This window comes from Chlorocebus sabaeus, chromosome 15 (genome assembly GCF_047675955.1).
Source record: "Chlorocebus sabaeus isolate Y175 chromosome 15, mChlSab1.0.hap1, whole genome shotgun sequence".
Lineage (NCBI taxonomy): Eukaryota > Metazoa > Chordata > Mammalia > Primates > Cercopithecidae > Chlorocebus > Chlorocebus sabaeus.
Window position 1 is genome coordinate 18,169,107 of NC_132918.1, and position 23,797 is coordinate 18,192,903.

At 35.6% G+C, this 23,797-nt stretch overlaps 1 protein-coding gene across 5 annotated transcripts in view; it reads left to right on the forward strand.

Annotated features, from left to right (window-relative positions):
- PLD1 (phospholipase D1) overlaps positions 1-23,797 on the forward strand; it is a 212,015-nt gene that overhangs the window by 176,158 nt on the left and 12,060 nt on the right. For all 5 annotated transcript variants that reach the window (XM_007972100.3, XM_073023463.1, XM_007972101.3 and 2 more), the window contains 2 exons: positions 13,260-13,394; positions 21,426-21,579. In XM_007972100.3, coding sequence (XP_007970291.3) covers positions 13,260-13,394; positions 21,426-21,579 — 289 coding nt within the window. The remainder of the gene's footprint in view (positions 1-13,259; positions 13,395-21,425; positions 21,580-23,797) is intronic.

Consider the following 23,797-nt stretch of genomic DNA (forward strand, 5'->3'; position numbering starts at 1 on the left):
GCCCATGCCCAGGGCAATGCGCATGCTCAGGAAAGGATTGAGACGGCCCTAAGCTCTCACCTCTAGCTGACCTTGAGGCTTTGTGCAAGCAGAAAGTGAAGCCTAAGACAGAGTTATAAACTGCATGCCGGAGCATGTAAGGCCTGTGGCCATCACACACATACACAGAGCTCCTCAGTGAAGTGTAAGAAACTCATTTGGTACAGGCATTTAAGGAATTGTATAAAGTATGTTCTCTGGCCACAATGGAATGAAATTATAAATAACAAAAGGAAATGTTGGGAATTCACAGATAGGTAGAAATTATACAAAATACTTCTAAATAAGCAAAGAATCAAAGAAGATACTTCAAAGGACAGTAGAAAATATTTTGAGATGAATGAAAATGAAAACAACATATCCAAACTTATGAAAGGCAGCTATAGCAATGCTTACAGGGAAATTTATAACTATAAACATTTATATTATTTAACAGAAAATAAGAAATCTCAAATCAATAACCTAACTTTACATTTTAGGAAAGTAGAAAAAGAAGAGAAAAATAAACCCAAAACAAGCAGAATAAAAGAAATAACAGATTGGAGGGAAAATAAATGAGATAATAGAAAAAAATAGAGAAAATTAGTGAAGCCAAAAGTTAGCTTTTTGAAAAGATCAACAAAATTGACAAACCTTTTAGGTGGACCAAGTAACAAATAGAGAAGACTCAAAGCACCAAAATCAGAAATAGAGGAGACATTACTACTGACTTTACAGAAATAAAATGGAGTGTAGAATACTATTAACAGTTGTATGCCAACAAATTAGCCCAGATAGATGGATAAATTCCTTTAAAGACACTGTATTAGTCAGGGTTACCTAGAGAAACAGAACCAATAGGAGATATATATATAAAAATTAAGAAATTATATAAATATAACTTCTCAGGCTCCATAATTATCTGAGCCAATTCCTCGTGATAAATCTTTTCATATATATAAAAGATACATGTATGAATATATATTTTATATATTTACATATTATATGCATATATATTATTTAATATATATTAAATAAAATATTAAAAATAAAATATATAAATATGTGTTATATCTATGTAATTATAGATAATATTTTAAATAATATATAAATAAGTAATTTATATATTATATAGTTATATATCCATCTATATAATATATATTGATATATATCTTTTATCTATATGAAAAGATGTATATATAATAAAAATATATATTTATACATTATTTATATATTATAAATATATATATTTTTTTATGTGCTATATATAAACAATATATAAAATTTTATATTATATATTTTTATATATCTATCTTTCACATATATATGAAAAGATTTATTGTGAGGAATTGGCTCAAGTAATTACGGAAGCTGAGAAGTTCCACAGTCTGCAAGCTGGACACCCAGGAAAGCTGGGTATGTAATTCTCATCCAAGTCTGAAGGCCTGAGAATCAGAGGAGCCAATGGTGTTAATCGCAGTAAAAGGGTAAGAGCAGACCGAGATTCCAACAGAAGCAGAAAAGCAAGAATCAAAAGGCATGAATTCCTCTTCCATCTGTCTTTTGATCTCCTCTTGCACTCAGTGGATTAGATGATGCCCACCAACATTGGGGAGGGCAATCTACTTTAATGAATCCACGGATTCAAATGCAAATCTCATCCAGAAAACCCCTCACAGATACACTCAGAAACAATATTAAATGGACACCTCTTGGCCCAGTGTTGATATGTGCCATTAATGGTATTGTATTAAAGACACAAACTCCCAAAACTGATTATAGAAAAAATCGAAATTCTAAATAGAGCAATAACAAGTAAAGAGATTAATTTAGCAATCAATAATCTTCCTACAAAGAAAAGCCCAGGCCCAGTGGCTTTGCTAGTTAGTTCTACCATCCGCAATAGAATTAACACCAATCCTTCATATAGTTCCCCCCAAAAATAGATAGGAGAAAGGAATACAGTTACATGTTGCATAATGACATTTCAGTCAACAACAGATTGCAGCATGATGGTGGTCCTGTAAGATTATAATGGAGCTGAGAAATTCCTATCACCAAATGATGCCACAGTCATACTCATGTCATGGTACAATTCCTTTATTTTTAAATAAATTTAAAAATATAATGTAACCTAAGTATACAGCATTTATAAGTCCACAGTAGTGCACAGTAATAATTTAGGTCTTCACATTTATTCACCACTCACTTACTGACACCCAGAGCAATTTCATTCATGGTAAGTGCTCTATGTAAGTGTATCATTTTTGGTCTCTTATACCATGATTTTACCATGCCTTTTCTATGCTTAGATTCACAAATACTTGCCATTAAGTTGCACTTGCCTACAGTGTTCAGTACAGTATCGTGCTGTACAGGTCTGTAGCCTAGGAGCAATAAGCTATACCATATAACCTGGGTATGTAGTAGACTATATGATTTGTGTAGTAGGTTTGTGTGATTAAACTTTATGATGTTCAAACAGTGACAAAATCACCCAATGACACAGTTTTCAGACCGTATCCCCATCATTAAGCAATGTATTACTATACTTCCCAACACATTCTATGAGTCCAGTATTATCCTGATACCAAAACCAGAGTCATTATAATAAAAGAAAAGGACCAGGTGCGGTGGCTCACACCTGTAATCCCAGCACTTTGGGAGGCTGAGGTAGGAGGATCATGAGGTCAAGAGGTCGAGAGCATCCTGGCCAACATGGTGAAACCCCATCTCTATTAAAAATACAAAAATTAGCTGGGCGTGGTGGCCTGCAACTGTAGTCCCAGCTACTCAGGAGGCTGAGGCATGAGAATCGCTTGAACCTGGGAGGCGGAGGTTGCAGTGAGCCGAGATTGCGCCACTGCACTCCAGCCTGGCGACAGAGTGAGACTCCATCTCGAAGAGAAAGCCACAGATCAAGCAGATCAATATTCCTTGTGAATGTACACACAAAATTCCTCAGTGAAATACTACTAAACTGAATCCAACAATATAAAAAGGATTATACATCGTGACCAAATGGGATTTTTCCCAGGAATGCCTGGTTGGTTTTAACATCTGAAAATCAATCAACGTGATGCACCATGTTAATAGAACAAAGGACAAAAACCGCAAATAATCATCTCATTAGACACAGAAAAATTATTTGGCAAAATAATTAAAACAAAACAAAAAAGCCTCAACAAACTAGGAATACATGGAAACTTCCTCAGCCATATAAATGGTATTTGTAGATGTCACATATAACTGACATCATACTTACTGGTGAAATACTGAAAGCTTTCTCCTCTATGATCAGTGACGAGATGAGAAAGTTCACTCTTGTCAACATTGTACTGGAGGTTTTAGTCACAACAATTGAGCAAGACAAATACATTTTTTTAAAGGGAAAGGAACAGGAAGAATAAAACTACCTCTTTTTATAGATGACATGATCTTGTATGCAGGAAATTCAAAGGAATTCACACATACTATTACAGATAATAAATTAGTCTGGCAATGTTTCAAGATACAAGATGAATATTCAAAAATCAATTCACTTTTATACTCTAGCAATGAATAAACTGAAAATGAAATTAAGAAAACAATTCGATTTAAAATAGCATCAAAAGAATTAAATATTTAGCAATACATTTAATAAAGGCAGTGGAAGATACTTACGCTGAAAATAATAAAATATTGAAAGAGATTAAGGAAGATCTAAATAAATAAGAAGATACTCTGTGTTAATGGATTGAAAGACTTGGCATTGTTAAGATGGCAGTACTCTCCAAATTTATCTATACATTCAACACAATCCCTATCAAAATCCCAACTACCTTTTTGCAAAAAATTGACAAATCCTAAAGTTCATTTGAAATTTCAAGGCATTTAGCATTACCAAAACTATCTGAATAAGAACAAATTGGAGGTGTCACATACATGATTTCAAAACTTGCAGCAAACCCACAATAATAGTGTGACTTACAGATCAACTGAATAGAGTTGAGAATCTAAAAATAGTTATTATGATTATGGTCAATTAAATTTCAGCAAGGTAGTGCCAAAACAATTCAATGGAGAAAGAATAGTCTTTTCAATAAATGGTGCTGGAAAAACGAGATATCCACGTGCAAAAAGAAAAAAAAAAAAGTTGAACCCCTACCTCATATCATATACAAAAATTAACTCAAAAGGGATCAAAGGCCGGAATATAAAAACTAAAACTATACATTTCCCAGAAGAAAATAATAGGCACAAATCATTGTGACAATGGCTTCTTGGATTTTACACCAAAAGCACAAGCAAACATATAAAAATAGATAATTTGGATTTCATCAAACATGAAAGCTCGAAAGCCTTTGTGCTCCAATGAACATTATCAAGGAAGTGAAAACACCCCACAGAATGGGAGAAAACTGTTTGCAAATCATATATATAAGGGACTAGTGTACAGAATGTATAAAGAATTCTTACAATTCAATAATAAAAATAAAAATAATTCAAAAAATAAAAAATGGGCCAAGGATCTAAACAGGTGTTTTTCCAAATAGATATTCAAATGGCTGATAAGTACATGAAAGAAAACTCAATATCACTAATCACTAGAAATTCAACTCAAACCCACAATGCAACCTCACACCTTCACATTCACTAGGATGGCAATAATAATTAAGTATTGGCAAGTATGTGTAAATAGTGGAACCTTAGCACATTACTGTTGGGAATGAAAAATGGTACTATTTCTTTGGAAAGCCGGTTTGGCAGTTCCGCAACAGTTAAATGTAATTACCCTATAACCCAGCAGTTCTACTCCTTAACATTTACTCAGATATTAAAAACAAATGTCCACACAAAAATTTGAACACGAATGTTTATAGCAGCATTATTCAGAAAGCCAAATGTCCATTAACTGATGAAGAAGTAGCAACAAAATGGGGTGTATCCATACAGTGGAGTATTATTTAGATGTAAAAAGGCTTGAACTGACACATACTGCATCACAGATGAACCCTGAAGACCTTACGCTAAGTGAAAGAAGCCAGGCATAAAAGGCCACATATTGTCTGGTTTCATTTTTATAACATGTCTTCAATAGGCAAATCCATAGAGCCAGTTAGTAGAATAATAGGGTGTAGGGGAGAGTGGAATGGGGTGTAACTGTTAATGAGTATAGGGTTTTTTGGGGGGGTGATAAAAATGTCTTGAAATTAGGTAGTGGTGATGGTTGTACAGACTTGGGAATGTACTACTTATAAAACATACTGATTTGTACACTTTAAAGAAGAGAATTGTATAGTATAAAATTTATAAATTGTAAGAATTTTTAAATGATTTGGAAACTTTAAATACAAATTTAAAACATTGACAAATTAAAAATAGTGACAAGTTTTAATACATGTATATAATTTCAAAATATACATATACTGGTGTTGTGTGTTCAGCAATTTTTCACTGATGGTCTGCTCAACCTGCAAAACTTTTGAAAACAACTTTAGACAAAAGATATGTACATCACCAATAACGAATACTTCCAAAAGTTGTATCTCATTGTATGTAGGACAGGGATTTGCCGGAGTATTATCTCTGTCTCTGTTTTCTAAAGGCCTAAAATGAAGATGACAGTGAATGAGTAAATTTATAAAAGATATATTGATAAAGTAAAATCGGGAAAATCATTCAGCGCTGGCAGTGGCTTGTAAAAAAGCACAGGTGAGGATATAGGAGAAGAAACAAAAAATCAAAACAAGCCTATTATGTTTTCAACAGTAAAAATGTCCTGGGCTTATTATAAGGTATTTCCTTTGGCTCTAGACCCTTTTCCTGCCTTTGCCTATTCAAGGGTACAAATTGGATTTTAACACAAGAAGTAATTTCAATGCTAAGCCTGTTTGTAAAAAGATTTCCAAGTACCTTGGGAATAGTCAAAAATAAGGCATCTCAGTGGGGAAAATGTTCATATACTAGACAAAGAGAAAAGATTAATTACATAATGCCTGTTTCTAAAGTACAAGGTTGTATTGTTGGCTTTGTTTTTGTATATGTAGTGGGTTTTAAATACATGAACTAGCTAATGTCTAATTGGATAGAGAAATATAGTTCTCTACTGTTTTAATTTTTTAGAATAACAAAACTGCTGCTATGAATATGTTAAAATTCCTGAAAAGAAAACCAGCAGCTATTAGTATGTAATTATCTGATACACCAGTCTTCAGAGATTTAATGTTTAATTTAAAACATTTCTTTATCGTTTTTATAATTTTTGTTAATTTCGGTATTAGCAGCCAATTTAGTATAATTTAAGGGCCAGAAGTTTTCAATCAGGATTAGATATGTACATATACCAAGTGCTACCAGTTTTTAAGTAACAAAAGCCTGTAACAATTCTTGATGTCCTTTCATGAAATTTCCTTATAAATATCGAGTCTATTGTATTGAATTTCTCTTCTTTTTTTTTTTTTTATTATACCTTAAGTTCTGGAGTACATGTGCAGAACATGCAGTTTTGTTACATAGGTATACACGTGTCATGGTGGTTTGCTACACCCATCAACCCATCACCTACATTAGGTATTTCTCCTAATGCTATCCCTCCCCCAGACTCCCATTCCCCTGACAGGCCCCGGTGTGTGTGATGCACACACCAATGATCACAACAGGTATGTCCTGGGATCTGAATAAATCTCCAGGTTCTCAGATACCTCCATGACATTATATAATTTGGGACTCTTTCTTATACTTGTTTATCTATTTCTTCACATTAATGCTTGTATATGCTCCTGGTTTGCTTATATTTTCTTCAAAAAGCATATGTTTCTCTCTAGTATATCCTCATAACATAAATTAACATCACCAACTTTGTACCTATTACATGTTGAGCTAGTTTTTTTCACAGAATAAAGTACTGGCTGAAATATTTTCTCTATTTGTTTTTTCTTCTTTCCATATAGAGTTCATGGTGAATTTATTCACATCATAAATGGGTGTCCCCATAGCATTTGGCAGGCCACACTCGCATTTGTCCAAAATGTCCACTTTCTGGCTAGGAACCATTATCTTTCTTTTAGATCATGTTACTGGTACCAACTGTTAGCTCTCTTCCCAAGGCCATTTTTCACGAAGAAATAAAGATTTAATTACTTCATAAGAATTATTGCATAGTCAAGGATGAGTGGGAAGTAGGTATGGACTGTGGGCTGACAGGCTGTCTTACTAAGTGATGTTTTGCTGATACTCTCTAGGCCTGCTTTGACATGGCACATAGATGTGCTTTAGAAAATTACAAATATGACATGTCCTAAACCTTCAAGCTGCTGACAGCTAGTCAGTATCATTAATCTTAAAAAGAATTAATTTTGAAATAATTTCAAATTTATAGAACAACTTCCAGGACTGCCATATATCCTTCATCCTAATTTCCCAGATGTTGTAATAATTTTACTTTCTTTGCTTTATCATTCTCTCTTAAAAGAAAGATACATTGATATATAGATGTTGGGTTTTGTTTTTTTTTTTAACTCTGAGTCGTTTTGGAATAAGTTGCAGCCATCATACCAATTTCCCCCTAAATATGTATGTGTGTTTCTGAGAAAACAAGGACATTCTCTTAAGCAAGTATAGTTCAATTATCAAAATAAATGAACATTGATATAATACTGTTATCAGTTTATAGAACTTATTGAAATTTTGCCAGTTGTCTTAGGAATGTTCATAGCAAAAGAGGGAAGAAGGCTTTTTCCTAGGCTAGAATTCAGTTCACAATCATTTGTGACATTAAGTTGTCATGTGTCTTTATTTTTCTTTAATCTGAAATTATCTTTCAATCATTTTGATTGGGGGGGTGGCAGAGCTTTCTGATCTTGATGTTTTTGAAGAGTACAGGCCAGTTGCTCTGTAGATTGTCCGTCAGTTTGGGTACATCCATTGTTTTCTCGTGATTAGATTTAGGTTATACTTTTTTGGAGCAGTATCACAGAAGTGAGGTTGTGTTCTTACTGTAACATAGCAGGAACAACCTTACTGGTTATATTAACTTTGATCACTTAGTGAAGGTGGTGTCTGCCAGAATTCTCCACTATTTTCCCCTTCATAATTAATAGTATTTTGTAGGAAAACACTTTAGGTGTGTATAAATATCCTGCTTCTTATCAACCATTGACCTCCTGGTTTTAGCATGCGTTAATCATTCTCTGAATCAATTATTGTGATAGTTACCAAATGCTGACTTTCTGATTCCATCATTTTTTCCTACATTTATTAGTTTCTTTTAAATTAATTAGTTGGAATTTTACTGTAAGGAAAGTTTTCCCTTTTTCCCCGTTTATGTACTTATATTAGTATGGATTTACAGCTTCTTTTATTCAATGAGTTAAGATCTTGGAGTTCAGCTTGCCCAGGTTTGGCCAATGAAGGCCTTTTAAAGGTGGCTTGATGTTTTTTGGCCATGTTCCCAGTAATCGTCTTCTTTTACTGGCACAGCAAGGTGTCCCAGACTCGTATATTCCCAACACTAGCCCTGCAATCAGCCATTTCTCCAAGGAACCTAGGTTATTTTAGTGAAAAATTGTATGTATAAAGCAAAATCTGGGTGCTAGATGTGATCATTGCTACTAGAATATCACTACTTTGGGCCTCTGTACACACACACAAACCTGTTCTCTCTCTTTCTTGTCATATGGATACCTCCAATTCCAATCCCACAACATAGGATTCCTTCTAGTCATCCCTCTCTTTATGTTTATACCTCCTTTCTTTCACAGTGAGAAACACAGGTCCCTAATCCACAGCATATTTATGTATTTCCTCAACCTTACAATACACAGAAAATAATTTTGGGATTGCTGGCCCATACCACTGTGAAAAATGAATCTGCTTACTAGAGTTTAACATTTGCTTATAGTGTTTTTTGCCTTTAGCCTAAGGGTGTACACCCAAATGTCCGTGATCAAAAGTAGTTGGATTATGTTGTTAACTTCATTGGCTTGGATTATGTTATTAACTTCATTTGGTTTGGTTCATTTGCCTTGGTTTATATTATATTTCAGGGTTTTTTTAAAATCTCTCTTATTTTTTTTTGAATGCATGAGCTATGCTTACAATAGCCAGAGCTATACAAAAAGTATATTTAGATAAATGCCATTCCTCTATACTTTCAGTTTCTACCCCAACCTTTTATCTTTTTCACCCTGTACTCACCCATCCCCTATTGGTAACCGGTTTCATTAGTTTCTAGGTTAATCTTGTGTTTCTTCTTGGAAAAATGCTCAGATAAGTGTATATTTTCTTATTTCTCCCGATCTCTTTCACAAAAAATATACTGCATATTCTCTTGTTCACCTTTTCTTTTCCATTTAACAGAATATCCTGGAAATCACTCCATATTAATTCACAAAGATCTTCATTTCTTTTTAACACTGCATAGTCTTCCATATGTGGATTTGCCATAGTTTATTCAATCACTTTGTTATGAATGAGCAGTTAGATTAACTTCAACAACAATTATATGTTTCTAGTAGAACTATATACAATGGGTAACTGTGTATATATTAATATATATGCATATATGTTCTTATTTGTTGGAGGTGTATATTTAGAGTAAATTTCTAGAGTGGGATTGCTGGGTCAGGAGGTAAACACATAGGTAGCTTTGTTAGATATTGCTAAATGACCCTTCAAAAAATTTGTACAAATTTGCATTTTTATCACCAGTATATGAGAGTCTGGCTTCAACCCATTCTCACTAACAGAATATGTTGTCCTACTTTTTATTTTTTGCCAGCCTTATTACATAAGAAATGGTTTCTCAATGTCATTTTTATTTGCATTTCTGTCATTATGAGTCAACATGGATATCTTTTCAAATGTACCTTTTGTATGTGTGAATTGTCTATTCATGTCTTTTGCCCATTTTTCTATTAAGATTTTGATTTTCTTTTCCCTTCAATTATTTAGAGTTCTTTATATGTTAGGATTATCACCTCTTTATCTGTGACATATACCACAAATACTTTCTCCTAATTTGTCTTCTGCCTTTTGTTTTTTGCTGGTGGTGTTTTGTGTCATGCAAATGTGTTGTTATTTTTTTAATCTAACCAATTTACCAATCTTTTCTTTTTTTTTTTTTTTTTTTTTTTGCCTTTGGATACTTACAAAGTCTTTCCTACATTTGAGGTAGAGAGGAATTCACGCTTGCTTTCTTCTATCACTTGTCTGGTTTCATTTGCTTACATTTTTATCTCTGATCCATTTGGAGTTTATTCTTGATAAAAAAATTTTGGAGTTTTATCTTTTTCAGGTGGCTATGTAACTGTACTAGCACCTTTTATTTAAAAGTCCTCGTCCTTATCATTTGAGCTGTTTCCTTTATCATATACAAAATTTCCTTATGTATTTGCATCTCTTTTTGGACTTTCTATCCCATTCACTGGTTTATCTGTCTATTTATCTGCTAGATCTGCACTGTTTTAATTATACAGACTTTATAGTATGTGTTAATATCTGATAGGGCTAATGACTCATAGCTTTTCTCTTCTGTTTTTCTTAATTTATTCTTGCATGTTTATTTTTTCCATACAAACTACAGGTTATCTAACTCCATGAAAACTTGTTGATATTTTTTCCATTACAATACATTATATTACATTACATTAATGTGATCTCATGTAATGTAATGAGATCACATTAGATTTATAAATTAACCTGGGAAGAGTTGACATCTTTATAATGGTGAATTGTTCTATCCCAGAACAAGAGCAATCTTTCCATTTGTTCAAGTCTACTCTTGTGTCTTGATAGTGTTTTAACTTTTTCTTTATAAAAGTTTTGCACATGAACCATTAAGTTTATCTCTTTTATTTTCTTTGTTGTCATCCTAAATGGGGCTTTGTCTGTGATTATATTCTCTAAGTGGTTATTGTTTTGTGTGTATAAAGGCTGTTGATTTCTATATGTTAATTTATATCCTGTTATTATATTTAATATTTTTATTATTTGATATAATTTTATTACTGATTCTTCAGTTATGTTTTCATAGTATCTGCAAGTGGGGATGACTTTACTTTTTACATGATTTCTCTTACACAACTGTATTGGCTGATACTTCCAAGGCAATGCTAAATAGTATTGAAATTATTATACACACATATACATATAAATGTATAATACATATATTATATATTTTTTCAGCATGTTAAGAAAGTATTCATCATTTCCTACTTTCTTCATTGCTTTTATCAGGAGTAGATACTGAATTGTGTCAAAAGCTTTCCAGCATCTGTTAAGATAATTATTTTTCTCCCTAGATTGGTCAATTTAATGTCTAATAATGGATTTCCTTATATTGAGCAGACTTGCATCCTGGAATACATCTCACTTGGTCATGGTGTATTATTTTCTTAGTGTATACTAATCTTAAATAATTATCAAAGCTCTATGGCAGTGTCATTCAAAAACAATATCCCCTAGGGAACTTACTGAATTGATTTCTGCTGAATCAGAATTCTGGGAATAGTCGCAGGAATCTGCTTTTAACAAGTTCCATAGAGGTGGTCTTCATGCACTCTTGAGAACCACTGGTCTACTATATTGTTCAATGTGAATTTTAATGGAAATTACTATAAAAAAATACTTACTTTAGCAAAGGACTTGCTCCATGATTCCTTTGAAAAGCTGCTTTGTATCTTAAACTTATAAATTCTAGATCATGATCCAGCTGTAGGAGAGTAGATGATACAGAGAAATTGAGAGGTAAAATATTTTTCAGTTTCAGCTGGCACCTGAATATTCATTTATCCACTCACACATTTATTCATCTTTTATTTTTTTAGCACTGTGAATGGATGAGAATACCAAGATGTGTAAGATCCAGTTCCTGTATAATAGTAGAATAAATTGAGGATTATATAAATATTTGTAAGATACTAGGCATTATGTTAGAAATGTTATCCAGGAATTTTATAGGTCTGAGGGGCTTAAAAAAGGAAATGGATCAGAAAATACTTAAAAAAGGAGGTGATTCTTCAGATGAAGCATCTTTCCAATATAACATTAACAAATAGGGGAATAAGTTGATTGCAAAAATCTCATTTACATGAAACTTTTTAGAAATGCATCTCTTACACACAATGCACTAGTATACCAACATTTCAACTCGCATCAAACACAGCTATACAACATCACTCATATGTATATGAGGGGGAAGCTATCTCTAAATGCAGGCATCTCTGTACGTAACCTATGAATGGATTTCTTTCCAAGATACTCAAACTTAATAGAAACACTGAATAGTATCAGTGGCAAAATAGAAACCATCAGTAATAAATGGAAACTTCAGTAAATGGGAGATGAACTGCCACCTTTCTATGCTTCGAATTCTCTTAAAGACAAAAAAAAAAAAGACAAAAAAAAAAGTATGCTCTCTTGATATTAGAATTTGTGAAGGTTTGGTTCCACTCCATTTATTCTTGGTATCAGACTTTGCTTATCCAAGACAACTGCTGTGTGGGAGAAAGACCATAAAATCCTGTGACTAACACTCACACCACGGGTCATGATTATGAGCTGACTTAGTATGGAATGCATTGCTTCTCATCATGTGAATGGCCCCCACGTGATGAGATGGAGGGCAATATTTTAAAGTACAAACCTGGTGCTGCTTGCTCTGAAGAAAATTCTAAGTCTAATGTAGTAAGGATTCTTCTATTTCCTAATTTTAATGATCTAAAGGGAGGAGTGGTTTTTCATTGCCAATATTTTTATTTACCCAAAGTCTGCAGAGTTTAACTGATGCTTCATGCTGAATGTGCTACAAATGATGTAGCATCAGGTGGTTTGGCACACACCTTGCATCTGATTCAAACTGCAGCAAGTGTCAAGCAGGATAGAAGCAAATGTCACACTAAAGTCTTGGTTAATCTATTCTGGCTCAGCGTTCACCATCACTCTTCAGTAGTTAACTCATCAAATCATTGAAATAAAATGTTCATATTCGAATAGCTTTTTGGATTGCCTTAGCAAAGGGAAGACAGAAAACACTTCAATTAAAAAAAAAAAATATATATATATAGCCATTCAGATTGACAATATGAAATTCAGATACCAAAAATAAATCCTGGATGAATTCTGAAATAGAAAAAATATACATATAATATACAATCTATTCTGAACAATCTAAGTAGTATGTTTTGAGAAACAATAAGATTTAATGTATATTTATTGAGCTTGGTCACATTAATTTTAATAACTTCTTTTTAAATTTGCAGTTGGCAATCAGTGGATAAATTACATATCATTCTGTGGTCTTAGAACACATGCAGAGCTCGAAGGAAACCTAGTCACCGAGCTTATCTATGTCCACAGCAAGTTGTTAATTGCTGATGATAACACTGTTATTATTGGTAAGTACAGTATATGGTCTATTATTGTATTCCTTGCCAGTTGACTTACAAAAATGTTTGCTGCTATTCCTCCTAAGCTTCCTTTGCATTTGAAAGAGACAGTAACACCATATCTAAAACATTTCTGAAGCTATTCTTTTCTCTTATGTCCTTTCTAACCCATCTGTTGAAATTGTTACAGATACAGAATAGGTGTATATATTCATGGGGTACATACGACATTTTGATACAGTCATACAATGTGTAACAATCACATCAGGGTAATTGCGGTACCCATCACTTCAAGCATTTATCATCTCTTTGTGGACTAAACTATTTTTATTTATGAAGAATCAGAGGTACAGAGCAATTAAAGGGACTTCGTGAAAATTGCAGCATCCAGGGGCAGCTGTTTAACCCAGCAGTCCAATAATGTGCCAGATTTCACTAATTTTTATTACTCCCTTTTTTTTTTTAATTTTTAAAGCTATTTTTGAGATGGGAGTCTCGCTGTGTTTCCCAGGCTGGTCCCAAATGATTCTTCTACCTCAGCCTCCTGTGCGCTGGGATTACAGGCCTGAGCCACCACACCCGGCTATCCCCTTATTTTTATTTACAATCCAAGTGCCCAGATTTCAGGGATTGGTGGGGGATAAATGAGGAGGGAAAGTGTATCTTAAGTGAGTACCTTGTGGTAATTCGTATGTGTTTACACCACGTCCACCTAACCATTACCACAGATCTGAAGTTGTACAAAAGTCGAAATCAGAAGGATGGTAAAGTATTGCTGCCTCTATGCATGCCATTATTTTTCCTAACATGTATGTTTTCCATGTCATTAATTAGGATGTAGAGCAGTCCAACTTTGTTGATGTGCGTGGGTGAAGTGGGTATTGTGGGACGTAGCCCTACACTAAGGTCTGCAGTCTTTTCTTGTCAAGGATACACAGAGGATTTTTCCAAAGGTCTCTTCCCACTGACAGATTCAGGAGAGTTACTCTCCTAAATAACTTGTACATTCTACCTAAATTAGATTAGCTTGATCAGAGAGGTAGATGTTCAGCTTCCTTCTTTTATACACACAGAAAGCTTCATTCTTCCATCATTGAATTATTTTGACTTCTAATATTAATGTTGTATAAAATGTATATTGGAAGTCCAGGATGACAGAGTATAAATAACCAACGAGATAAATGAGGTAACCAGTGTGGGGCATGTTATTTAGGGAGATGACCAACCAGATAAATGAGGTAACCAGTGAGGGGCATGTTATTTAGAGAGATGATATCTCCCACTAATGGGAATTCTGCTCATCTGTTTCAAATAAAATGTAGTTTATCAGCTTGAATAAGATACTTTCCTATTATTCAAGAAACTAAATGCCATGGAGTATTTTGAAAATTTTGGACAATAAATATGCTTTCTATTCTCCACCAAGAAAAGGAAAAATATCTCATATCTGAGAGTAGTAAGACTGTCTTATCTGGAACATGATTTGAAGAGAAAAGAAACAGTTCTAAAGCCAGAAACGGTGTAAACCACAGTATGGTGAGATACATACACACACACACACAGACACACACACACACAGACACACACTTTTAATATTTGTATAGCACATCAAAATAATATTGTTCTTTTATCTCCTCGTCTATAGCCAGAAACTGTGTAAACCACAGTATGGTGAGATACACATGCGCGCACGCGCGCACACACACACACACTTACTTTTAATATTTGTATAGCACATTAAAAAGTATTGTTCTTTTATCTCCTGGTCTATAGGGATAAAAGCTCTTTAGGAGTTTATTTTTTTCCCCCACTTGCACTAATACACAAGATTTCATTTATTTCTCCTGAGCTCCTCTGACTTGCTCTTCAAAAGCAAACCTCAGAATACTTTTGAATTAAATTTGACAATGACAGTAAGAAATAAAAACTATTGGTGTTTCCTGAAATGGAAAAATGAAAATAAACAAAGCCACATGTTTCTTCACCAAGATTTCAGAAGCCTTGAAGTAAAAACTGACAGATGTAAATATTTTTTTGAAAGGTCATTTTGACTTTCAGCCTCGTTTACTTTACATGAAGTATAAATACAAATTAGTTTTTGGTAACAGACCTAACAGTTAAATAAATTTGTTGAGGTTTTTAATTGACTTATTTTCTGGAAAAGTCTCTAAACCCTCAAAGACTCCAATTTCTTTTGTTTAGCAATACTTTATCAATTTTGCACACAATTCTTACACATTCTCTTGAAACTGAGGATGTGGCCCTGGGAGTGTAAAGAGGTCTTAGTTGCTAGTCCTTGGAGGCTGAATTCCTTTTTTCCTTCCCCAACTGCCTTAGAGAATCGATTTCTCCCAAGGAAAAAAATCCAGAGTTTGTTTTGTTCTTTTTGTCTTGGTGGAAACTCAAGAATAAGCAGGTTTATTGTTACTGTTCTAACACATTCACCCTATTTAAGTTCCTAACACAGAAAACAGTATTTAAAATTCTCAGAGAGGAATTTGAGAAGTTAGTTTGAGAATATTTTACAGGTGTTAAGCAAGTATTTAAACATTTAAAGGAGATTTAAGTAATGTATGATTAATTTTTCTTCCATGGCAAACTTATGCTAGAAAGATTGAGTAGCTGACATAAGAAAAATGACTGTTTATCTTCATTTTACTCCTCATGAGGAAATATTTGTTTTCTCACACTGAAGATCGCTTTTGTGCATAGCTTCAATTGCCTGTGGCCCTGGGTAACCCTGCTGGTCATGAAATCTGTGACCAACTCCAGTTTTCTTACCCATCTTAATTTTAGCCTTTAACCAGACACACATTTATTTGGCTTCCTAAACAAAGCCAAGCTACCCTTCAAGTAAAATTTAAGCCTATCCTGATGACTAAGTGAAATCGTTGTTTTTAATATTCACTAACCTGCTGCAAAGCACAATAGAGAGATGCGAAACGTGAATAAAACAGCGCCACTGCCCTCCCAGAGATCACAGTCTGGAGGAGAGGCAGCTACTCCTTCCATATGAGAACAGAAACACTAGGATGGACGTGGCCGAACTGGAACAAGAAGGTTCAGGGGCAATCAACAAGTATGCGTAGGAGGAGAAACTAAGTCGAGGTCATGAGTCTCAGGATTTAAAGGGCAGGCTTCACTGTGGCAGATAAGAGTCTGGAATTGAAGGGCTGCCCCAGTAAAGAGGGGGATATTTCCTCCTGTCTGCAATTTACTTTTAAATGGATCAAAACAAAAATATGAATTGACGATGGATACAGGGATGAAGTGGTATACCAATGCCTGGTTCTTATTTTTAGAAATTATGATCTAGTTGGTCTGGTTTGGGGCCAAGCATCTGGGTTTTTTTGGTTTGGTTTTTGGCGTCGGTATTTTTAAAAAGTTTCCTTGTTAGCCTTCCTAGGTAATGCTCATGTGTGGTCAGAGCTGGGAACCTCTGACCTGGAGGCAAAAGAAATACAAGTAGGTAGAGAAGACAGAGTCGCCCAGTGTGCTCAATAGAAGAACCAGTTTTCCTTTAAAACAAACTAAAACAGGGTAGAGTTGGTGCATTCGTTTTCCATTACTGCTGTAACAAATGACCACAAACTTAGTAGCTTAAAACAATACAAATTTATTATCTGACACTTCAGTAGGTTAGGTTTAGTAGGTTTAGTCTTGTGAGTCCCACAGGACTAAAATCAGAGTGTGAGCAGGGCTGTTGCATTCTTTTAGAGGCCGTTAGGGAGAGTCCATTTCCTTGCTTCTAGAAGCTGCCCACATTCCTTGACTCATGGCCCCTTCTTCCACCTTTAAAGTCAGCAACATTCTATCTCTGAAACACCCCCAAAAGTCTCAACCCATTCTTCTGTAATCATAACTCAGTCTGATTCCCTTTCACTTTTACAGACCTTATGATTGTGTTGGGTCCACCTGCATAATCCAGGCTACTCACCCTATTTTTAAAGTTAGTTGATTAGCAACCTTAATTCCATGTGCAGCCTTAGTTCCCCTTTGCCGTTGAACATATATTCACAGTTTTTGGAGATTTGAACATGGACATTTTGGAGAGCTGCTATTCTGCATACCACACAAGGATTCACAATTTCTGAGTGAGACACACAAAACAAGTACAAACCACAAAGGAAAGGAAAGATAAATCCAACTGCATTAAAATTCAGAAATTTCTTCATTAAAAGTACTGTAAAGGGGAATAAAAAGATAAACCACAAACTGAAATAAGATATTTGCAACCCATTTAATATACAGAGCACATAAAAAACTCCTATAAATCAATAAGAAAAAACAAATGTCCAAAGAAAAATGGGCAAGGCAATTGTATAGGAACTTCACCAAAAAGAACATACCCAAGCCTCGTAAGCATATGAAAAAATGTTCCTTCTCATTAACATGAGACAAATAAGAGTTTTTAAAAATACCAGACTGGCAAACATTTAAAAGTTGGGCAATCTGAGTATTGGCATGGCTGTGGAGCAATACAGACTCCCCTCCACGGCTATTGGGAGTGTAAGTTGGAAAACATTCTGGCGTTACCTAGTAAAGTCATACACCCTGCAGCTTAGCAACCCACGCCTACATCCAGAGCCTAGGAAACTCACACATGTCTGTACCAAGAAACAAATACACAACTATGTACAGCAGAATTGTGCATCACAGCAAAACTCTGGAAGCAACCCAAACATCCATCAATAGCAGAATAAATAAAGAAATCCCTAGTATGTTCATTCAAGGAAAAGAAATGCATTACAATTATGTACAGATAAATCTCAAAGACATAATACTGAATGGAAGAAGCAAATCTCAAAGGACTATCTGCTATATGATTCCATTTATATAAATTAAAAACAAGTCAGAAATGAACTCTTCCTTTTTTTTTAGGAAAACATTCAGAGCATGATGAATACAAAATTAAACATCAAGTCTTCCTCTTGGGGAGGGAAGAGTATGCATGGGAAGGTGCACAAAGCCTTCTGGGATGTGGTAATATTGTTTTTGGCCTGGGTAATAAATTCAGTGATTACTATTTTATTATTGCTTAAGTTTTACACACATGTTTTCATATAGCCTTTTGTATTTTGCCATATTTCACAATTTTTAGACTGTTGTCTAATAGCAGACTCAGAATAGGTCATATAAACAACAAGGATGTTTATAGAGTAAAAGATCAAAACTCCCGTTATTTTCTTCTGTCTCTTCACTGAAAAGCACCTACTATTGTTAACAGTTCGGTGTGTATCTTTCTAGATCTCTTGTTCTGTCTTCTTCCTCATATGTTATATAAAAATAGGGTAATACTACAACTGTTGTTCTGAAGTTGATTTTCAGAATACAGGAACGAATGGAGGGAGCATTTACGTCCATCATAGCTTATTATATCTAATTTATTCATTCATCTAACATTTTCTCATTTCTTTCTTCACATGCCTATTAAATAGTAGCCAACACACTTATTTAATGTGGTGAAGAGTCAGTGCTCTGCTCCATTTTGGCCCTTAAAATACAAGAACCACACCCTCTGTCTAATAATTCCAGCTCAGAACGCTGGGAATGTGTTCCTCCCCGCGAGAGTGTGGGGGCCACCGTGGTGGGAGAGGAATGGGGGTGGGTGGGAGAGTGTGTGTGTGGAGGGAGCTCTCCAGGCTGGCTCCCATCCCGGGTTCTCCTGACCCTAAACAAAGCAGTGATGTCAGTTCAGTCCAGCAGTCCCCGCCTGACAGCGGCCTCTGCTGGCTCCAGGGACACAGTGACAGTCCACAGTGAAAGTGGCACTATGGGTTCCCACAGTTCACACATGGGGCGATTAAGCCAGAGAGGAGGCTTCTTTAAACAAATGCTACGTTCCTTCAAATGGTCAGTTCCTATGGCAGCGTTCTCCGGTGCAGATATTATAGAGTTAACAAGGATCTGATGATAATGCCAGTAATAATTAACATTTGTAGAGCAGCTTATAAATCATTAAGTGCTTTCACATGGTCTTACTTAATTCCCACAACAACCTTACAAGGTCTGTATTATTCTCTCAATTTATGAAAGATTATGTTAAAGCTGAGAAAGATTAAGTGAATTACCCACATTAATGTTGGGTCAACTGTCAAGCTCAAAGATATAGCTACAAATTTTATAGCATAACCACGATGTAAGTATACGTATAAAGGATGATTTGTTGCTAACAAAACAAAGTGTTTCAAAGGTTCCCACTTTTCAGCACTCCAGTAGCATTCTCACATTTCTGTAGGGTGCTCAATCCTTTCTGTGTTACCCAGGGCACCATGGGGCACCACTCACATCCATAGTCATCATAGCTTTATGTATTAACTACATGACAATATTCTGGCAAAAGGCAGTAAAGTCTCTTCAGGAAAGGGCAGCTTGTCTCATTCATCTCATCCTTTGAGCTCTGGCAGGGCTGCTGTCACCTTATAGCTCTGGCTGCTCCAGCGAGAGGGCCTCCGGGATGCCTGTTCAACCTGACTCTTCGGCTCCACGTCTGAAGAAGCAGTGGAGTTGTTGCAGCTAGAGCAAGAGGAACAAGAATAGTCAGTTAGGCCCTTTCTGTCGTTTGTAGGACACCTCAAGGATTCAAACATGTGAATCTGCAGAGATTAATGAAAAAAAAAAAAAGTGATGATGTTCCTGAATACACAACAGAGGACTACAGAAAGTACAGGTTGAACTAATAGCAAAATATTTGCCCTTCATATGTGAAAGTCAACATTCTCAGCTCATTTGGATTTAAAAATAAAATAGATTCCTCAAATGAACAAGGTATTGAGCTAATAAAGAGAATTAATAATTTTGAAAAATAGAATGGAGGAAAACTGATACAGAAGCTATTGGCATGCTACACAAGTGAGGGAGGCAAGAAAGCAGAAAGCCCAAAGCCACAAAAGACAATCTGTATTTGAGATTATACTCTATTGATTATGAAGGTACTCTTGAGTTTTGACATTCACAGTTATGTGACTGTGAGTTAAAGTCTACAGAGGCCCTGATTCTTAACTCCAAAAGCAAAGCCATCTTTCCTACTGAACTGGTAGGCATGCCTTTTTTCGAGTGCTTGATGATTATATCAGTTAGAATCTTTTGTGCCACAAGAGAGAAAACTCTACTAGAAAAAAACAAAAAAAGAAAAAACTCAACTGGAAGTGTGTGAAACAATAAGGAACAATGTACAAAATAAATTATTTCACATAACAGAAGGTAAGAATATTCAAAGGTTGGCTAACTGAATGACTTAAAGACCCAGAATCTTTCTTCTTTTTTAATTCTTGTTTTTCTGTTTGTTTAGAGATGAAGTCTTGCTCTTTTGCCCAGGCTGAAGTGCAGTGGTGCATTTATAGCCCACTGCAGACTTGAATTCCTAGACCCAAGCAATCGTCCTGCCTCAGCATTCCGAGAAGCTGGGACTACAGACACGCGTCACTCAGGCACTGACCACACTCAGCTAATTTTTAAAATCTTTTTGTAGAGACCAGGTCTCGCTATGTTGTCCAGGCTGGTCTCAAACTCCTGGCTTTAAGCGATCCTCCTGCCTTGGCCTCTCAAAGCGCTGGGATTTCAGACATGAGCCACCATGCCTGGCTCTTTTTTCTGCTTAGCATTTTTTTTAAAGCTTTTTTGTTTGTTCTCTAGTGGTTGTAAAATGACTGCAGCAGCTCCTGAAATCATGTCTTCTTCCAACCCTTCAAGCCAAAATATCCAAAGGATGGAAGAGACAGAATCCATTTTTTGTGTGTTTATACAAAGGGGAAACTCTTTCTCAGAAGCTTTCCTTCATGTCACATTGGCTAACACCATGTCAAGAGCCCATTTCTAAGCCAGTCACTAATAAAAATAATGAAATCACCACAGCTGGCTTAGACTGATTAAGATTCACCCCTGGGTGAGGGAGGGCCCCACCTCCCTAAAAACACATCTTCCCTTGATAACCTGGACAAAATTATGGTTTTGTTAGCAAGGACCAATTGAGTGAGGAGGGCAACCAACAGTGTCTGCGAGGTCAGGAAGCTTGTTCAGCTTCGCTGTTTCTCCTTACAGGCTCTGCCAACATAAATGACCGGAGTATGCTGGGCAAGCGTGACAGTGAAATGGCTGTCATTGTGCAAGATACAGAAACTGTTCCTTCAGTAATGGGTGGAGAAAAGTACCAAGCTGGCCGGTTTGCCCAAGGACTTCGGCTACAGTGCTTCAGGTCAGTCCGCCAAAGTATGTCTGTCTGATGTATTTCCACTGCAGCGGTGGACGCAGCCCTGAACTCTGGCCCTGAGCACACGGGTCATCCTAGGTTCCTCTTCGTTTAAAACAGTGTGTCCCAGAATATAGAATATGTACCACCAGTAGTATGAGGAATGACTTTAGGTGGTACGTGAATAGTTTTTATTTTAATAGCTTTTTATTACTGTCACGTGCAGTAGAAAAAACTGCAGTGGTGGTGCGCTTACAGCTCATTGCATCCTTGAATTCCTAGGCTCAAGCAATCCTCCTGCCTCAGCGTTCCGAGTAGCTGGGACAACAGGCACGCATCACCACACCCAGCTAAGTTTTTAAAATTTTTGTAGATACCGTGTCTCGCTGTGTTGCCCAGGCTGGTCTCAAACTCCTGGCTTTAAGCGACCCTCCTGCCTTGGCCTCTCAAAGCACTGGGATTACAGACGTGAGCCAATTAAATACTAGTCCTTAACTGATTTAGGACTAGACCAGGTCAAACCCTCCAGCTTCCATTTAAGTTTTTAACATCAAATTAATTCCAGTAATACAAGGATACAATAAAAATTATTGAGGGAGTATGCCAGTGACTGCTGGTGTAAAATTTAAATGTGGGAACTTCTGTTTTCAGGTTTAAAATGACTCCAGGTGTCAGACATCCCTGATCTTTGGCAAGAAGATGCTAATTTTAAACTAATCTGTGGTGAAGCAGAGAGAATACTGGGCTAGGAAACTGGACTCGTTTAGGCTGTGTGATCCTAAATAAGTCCATTCAATAAAGTGTTATTTAGAACTTTCTAGGGCTGGGCTGTAACTGTCCGCGTCACCCATTGTCTATTCTCAACAGAGTGGTCCCTCTAGAACCTTCTAGATCATGTTGCTTCTCTGGTCACTACTGTCCAATGGCTTCTTATCTCACAAGGAACAAGTAATATAATCTCATCTCCTTTCTCTCTTTCCCTTGCTCCCTACAGACACTCATTTCCCCACTGGCCCTAACTACTCTCCCAACTCTAGGCCTTTGCAGGAAGTCCACAGTTTTATGATTCTAGAACTATATTTGCCATGAGGCAGTTTTGGTGCAGCCTCTATAGTGGGATGCAGCAGGTGGCCCCAATATAGTTAAGGTCAGGGCTTTATGCTCTTCTGGGAAGGGCACTGCACCGCAGCCTGTTGTTTTCTTTGTGTTAATGCTCCCTTTTGGAAACTGGCTCACTTGCAAATGGGCGCTTAGTGAGCACTTAACTCCCAGCAAAGGCAGAGGCCACTTCCCTCATTCCTACCAGTCCAGACTTTGGCTTCCAAGACCAACATAAGCCTCAGTTGTAGAGACATTCATTCTGCTCTCTCTGTCCAAGTAGCTCAAAAAATCCATCCCTCAAAATCTGTCAATACCTTCTAACAATGTTTACTGCTGTATTTATTGCCTTTGTTACTACTTGTTTTGCCAGTAAGAATATTTTCAAACTATTGATAATTCAATTAGCTTCTAATGTTAATTTGTTTCGTTTAGCAGAGGAGAATTTAAAAATTGGTACCCTGCCAATTAACCCATTGATTGCCTACTGCAAGACAAATACTTCTTTTTGTAAGCTGTAGAAGACAAATACTTCCTTTTGTAAGCTGGAATGTATGTCATATCTTTTCAGTTCTGTGAGAACTTAGGAATTCTCTTTAAAGTCATGAGTTTCTTTATAACTTTTTAAATATATAATAATTATAGCAGGTAGAGGTTTTTGATTATAGCACATTTTTATGTACAAATTTGGCAAATACAGAAAACCAGTAAGAAAATTAAATTCATCTGTAATACCATTATCCTGTGCTAACAGTTTTAACATTTGATTTATGTCATTCTACTTTTTTGTTTATATAGATATTAATATACTGTATTCCTTTTCTAAAATAAAAATAAGAATTTTGCAAGCCTACATTTTTTTTATTATTTAAACAACGTTTCACACATTTTCCATGTCATCAAGTATTCTTCTATAATATGTTAATGGCTACATTATGTTTTATTGTATGTGTATGTCATAATTCCTTTAATCCCTCATGGTTTGGCAGATATTTTTGCTGATATAAAAAAATGGGTATGTTTGTAGATACCTTCTTGTTCACCTTCTTAATTGTCGTCTTTGATCTCTTCTTGTTATATCACTAACAATATTTTAGAGGGCTTATTCCTTCTATCTTGACTGAGT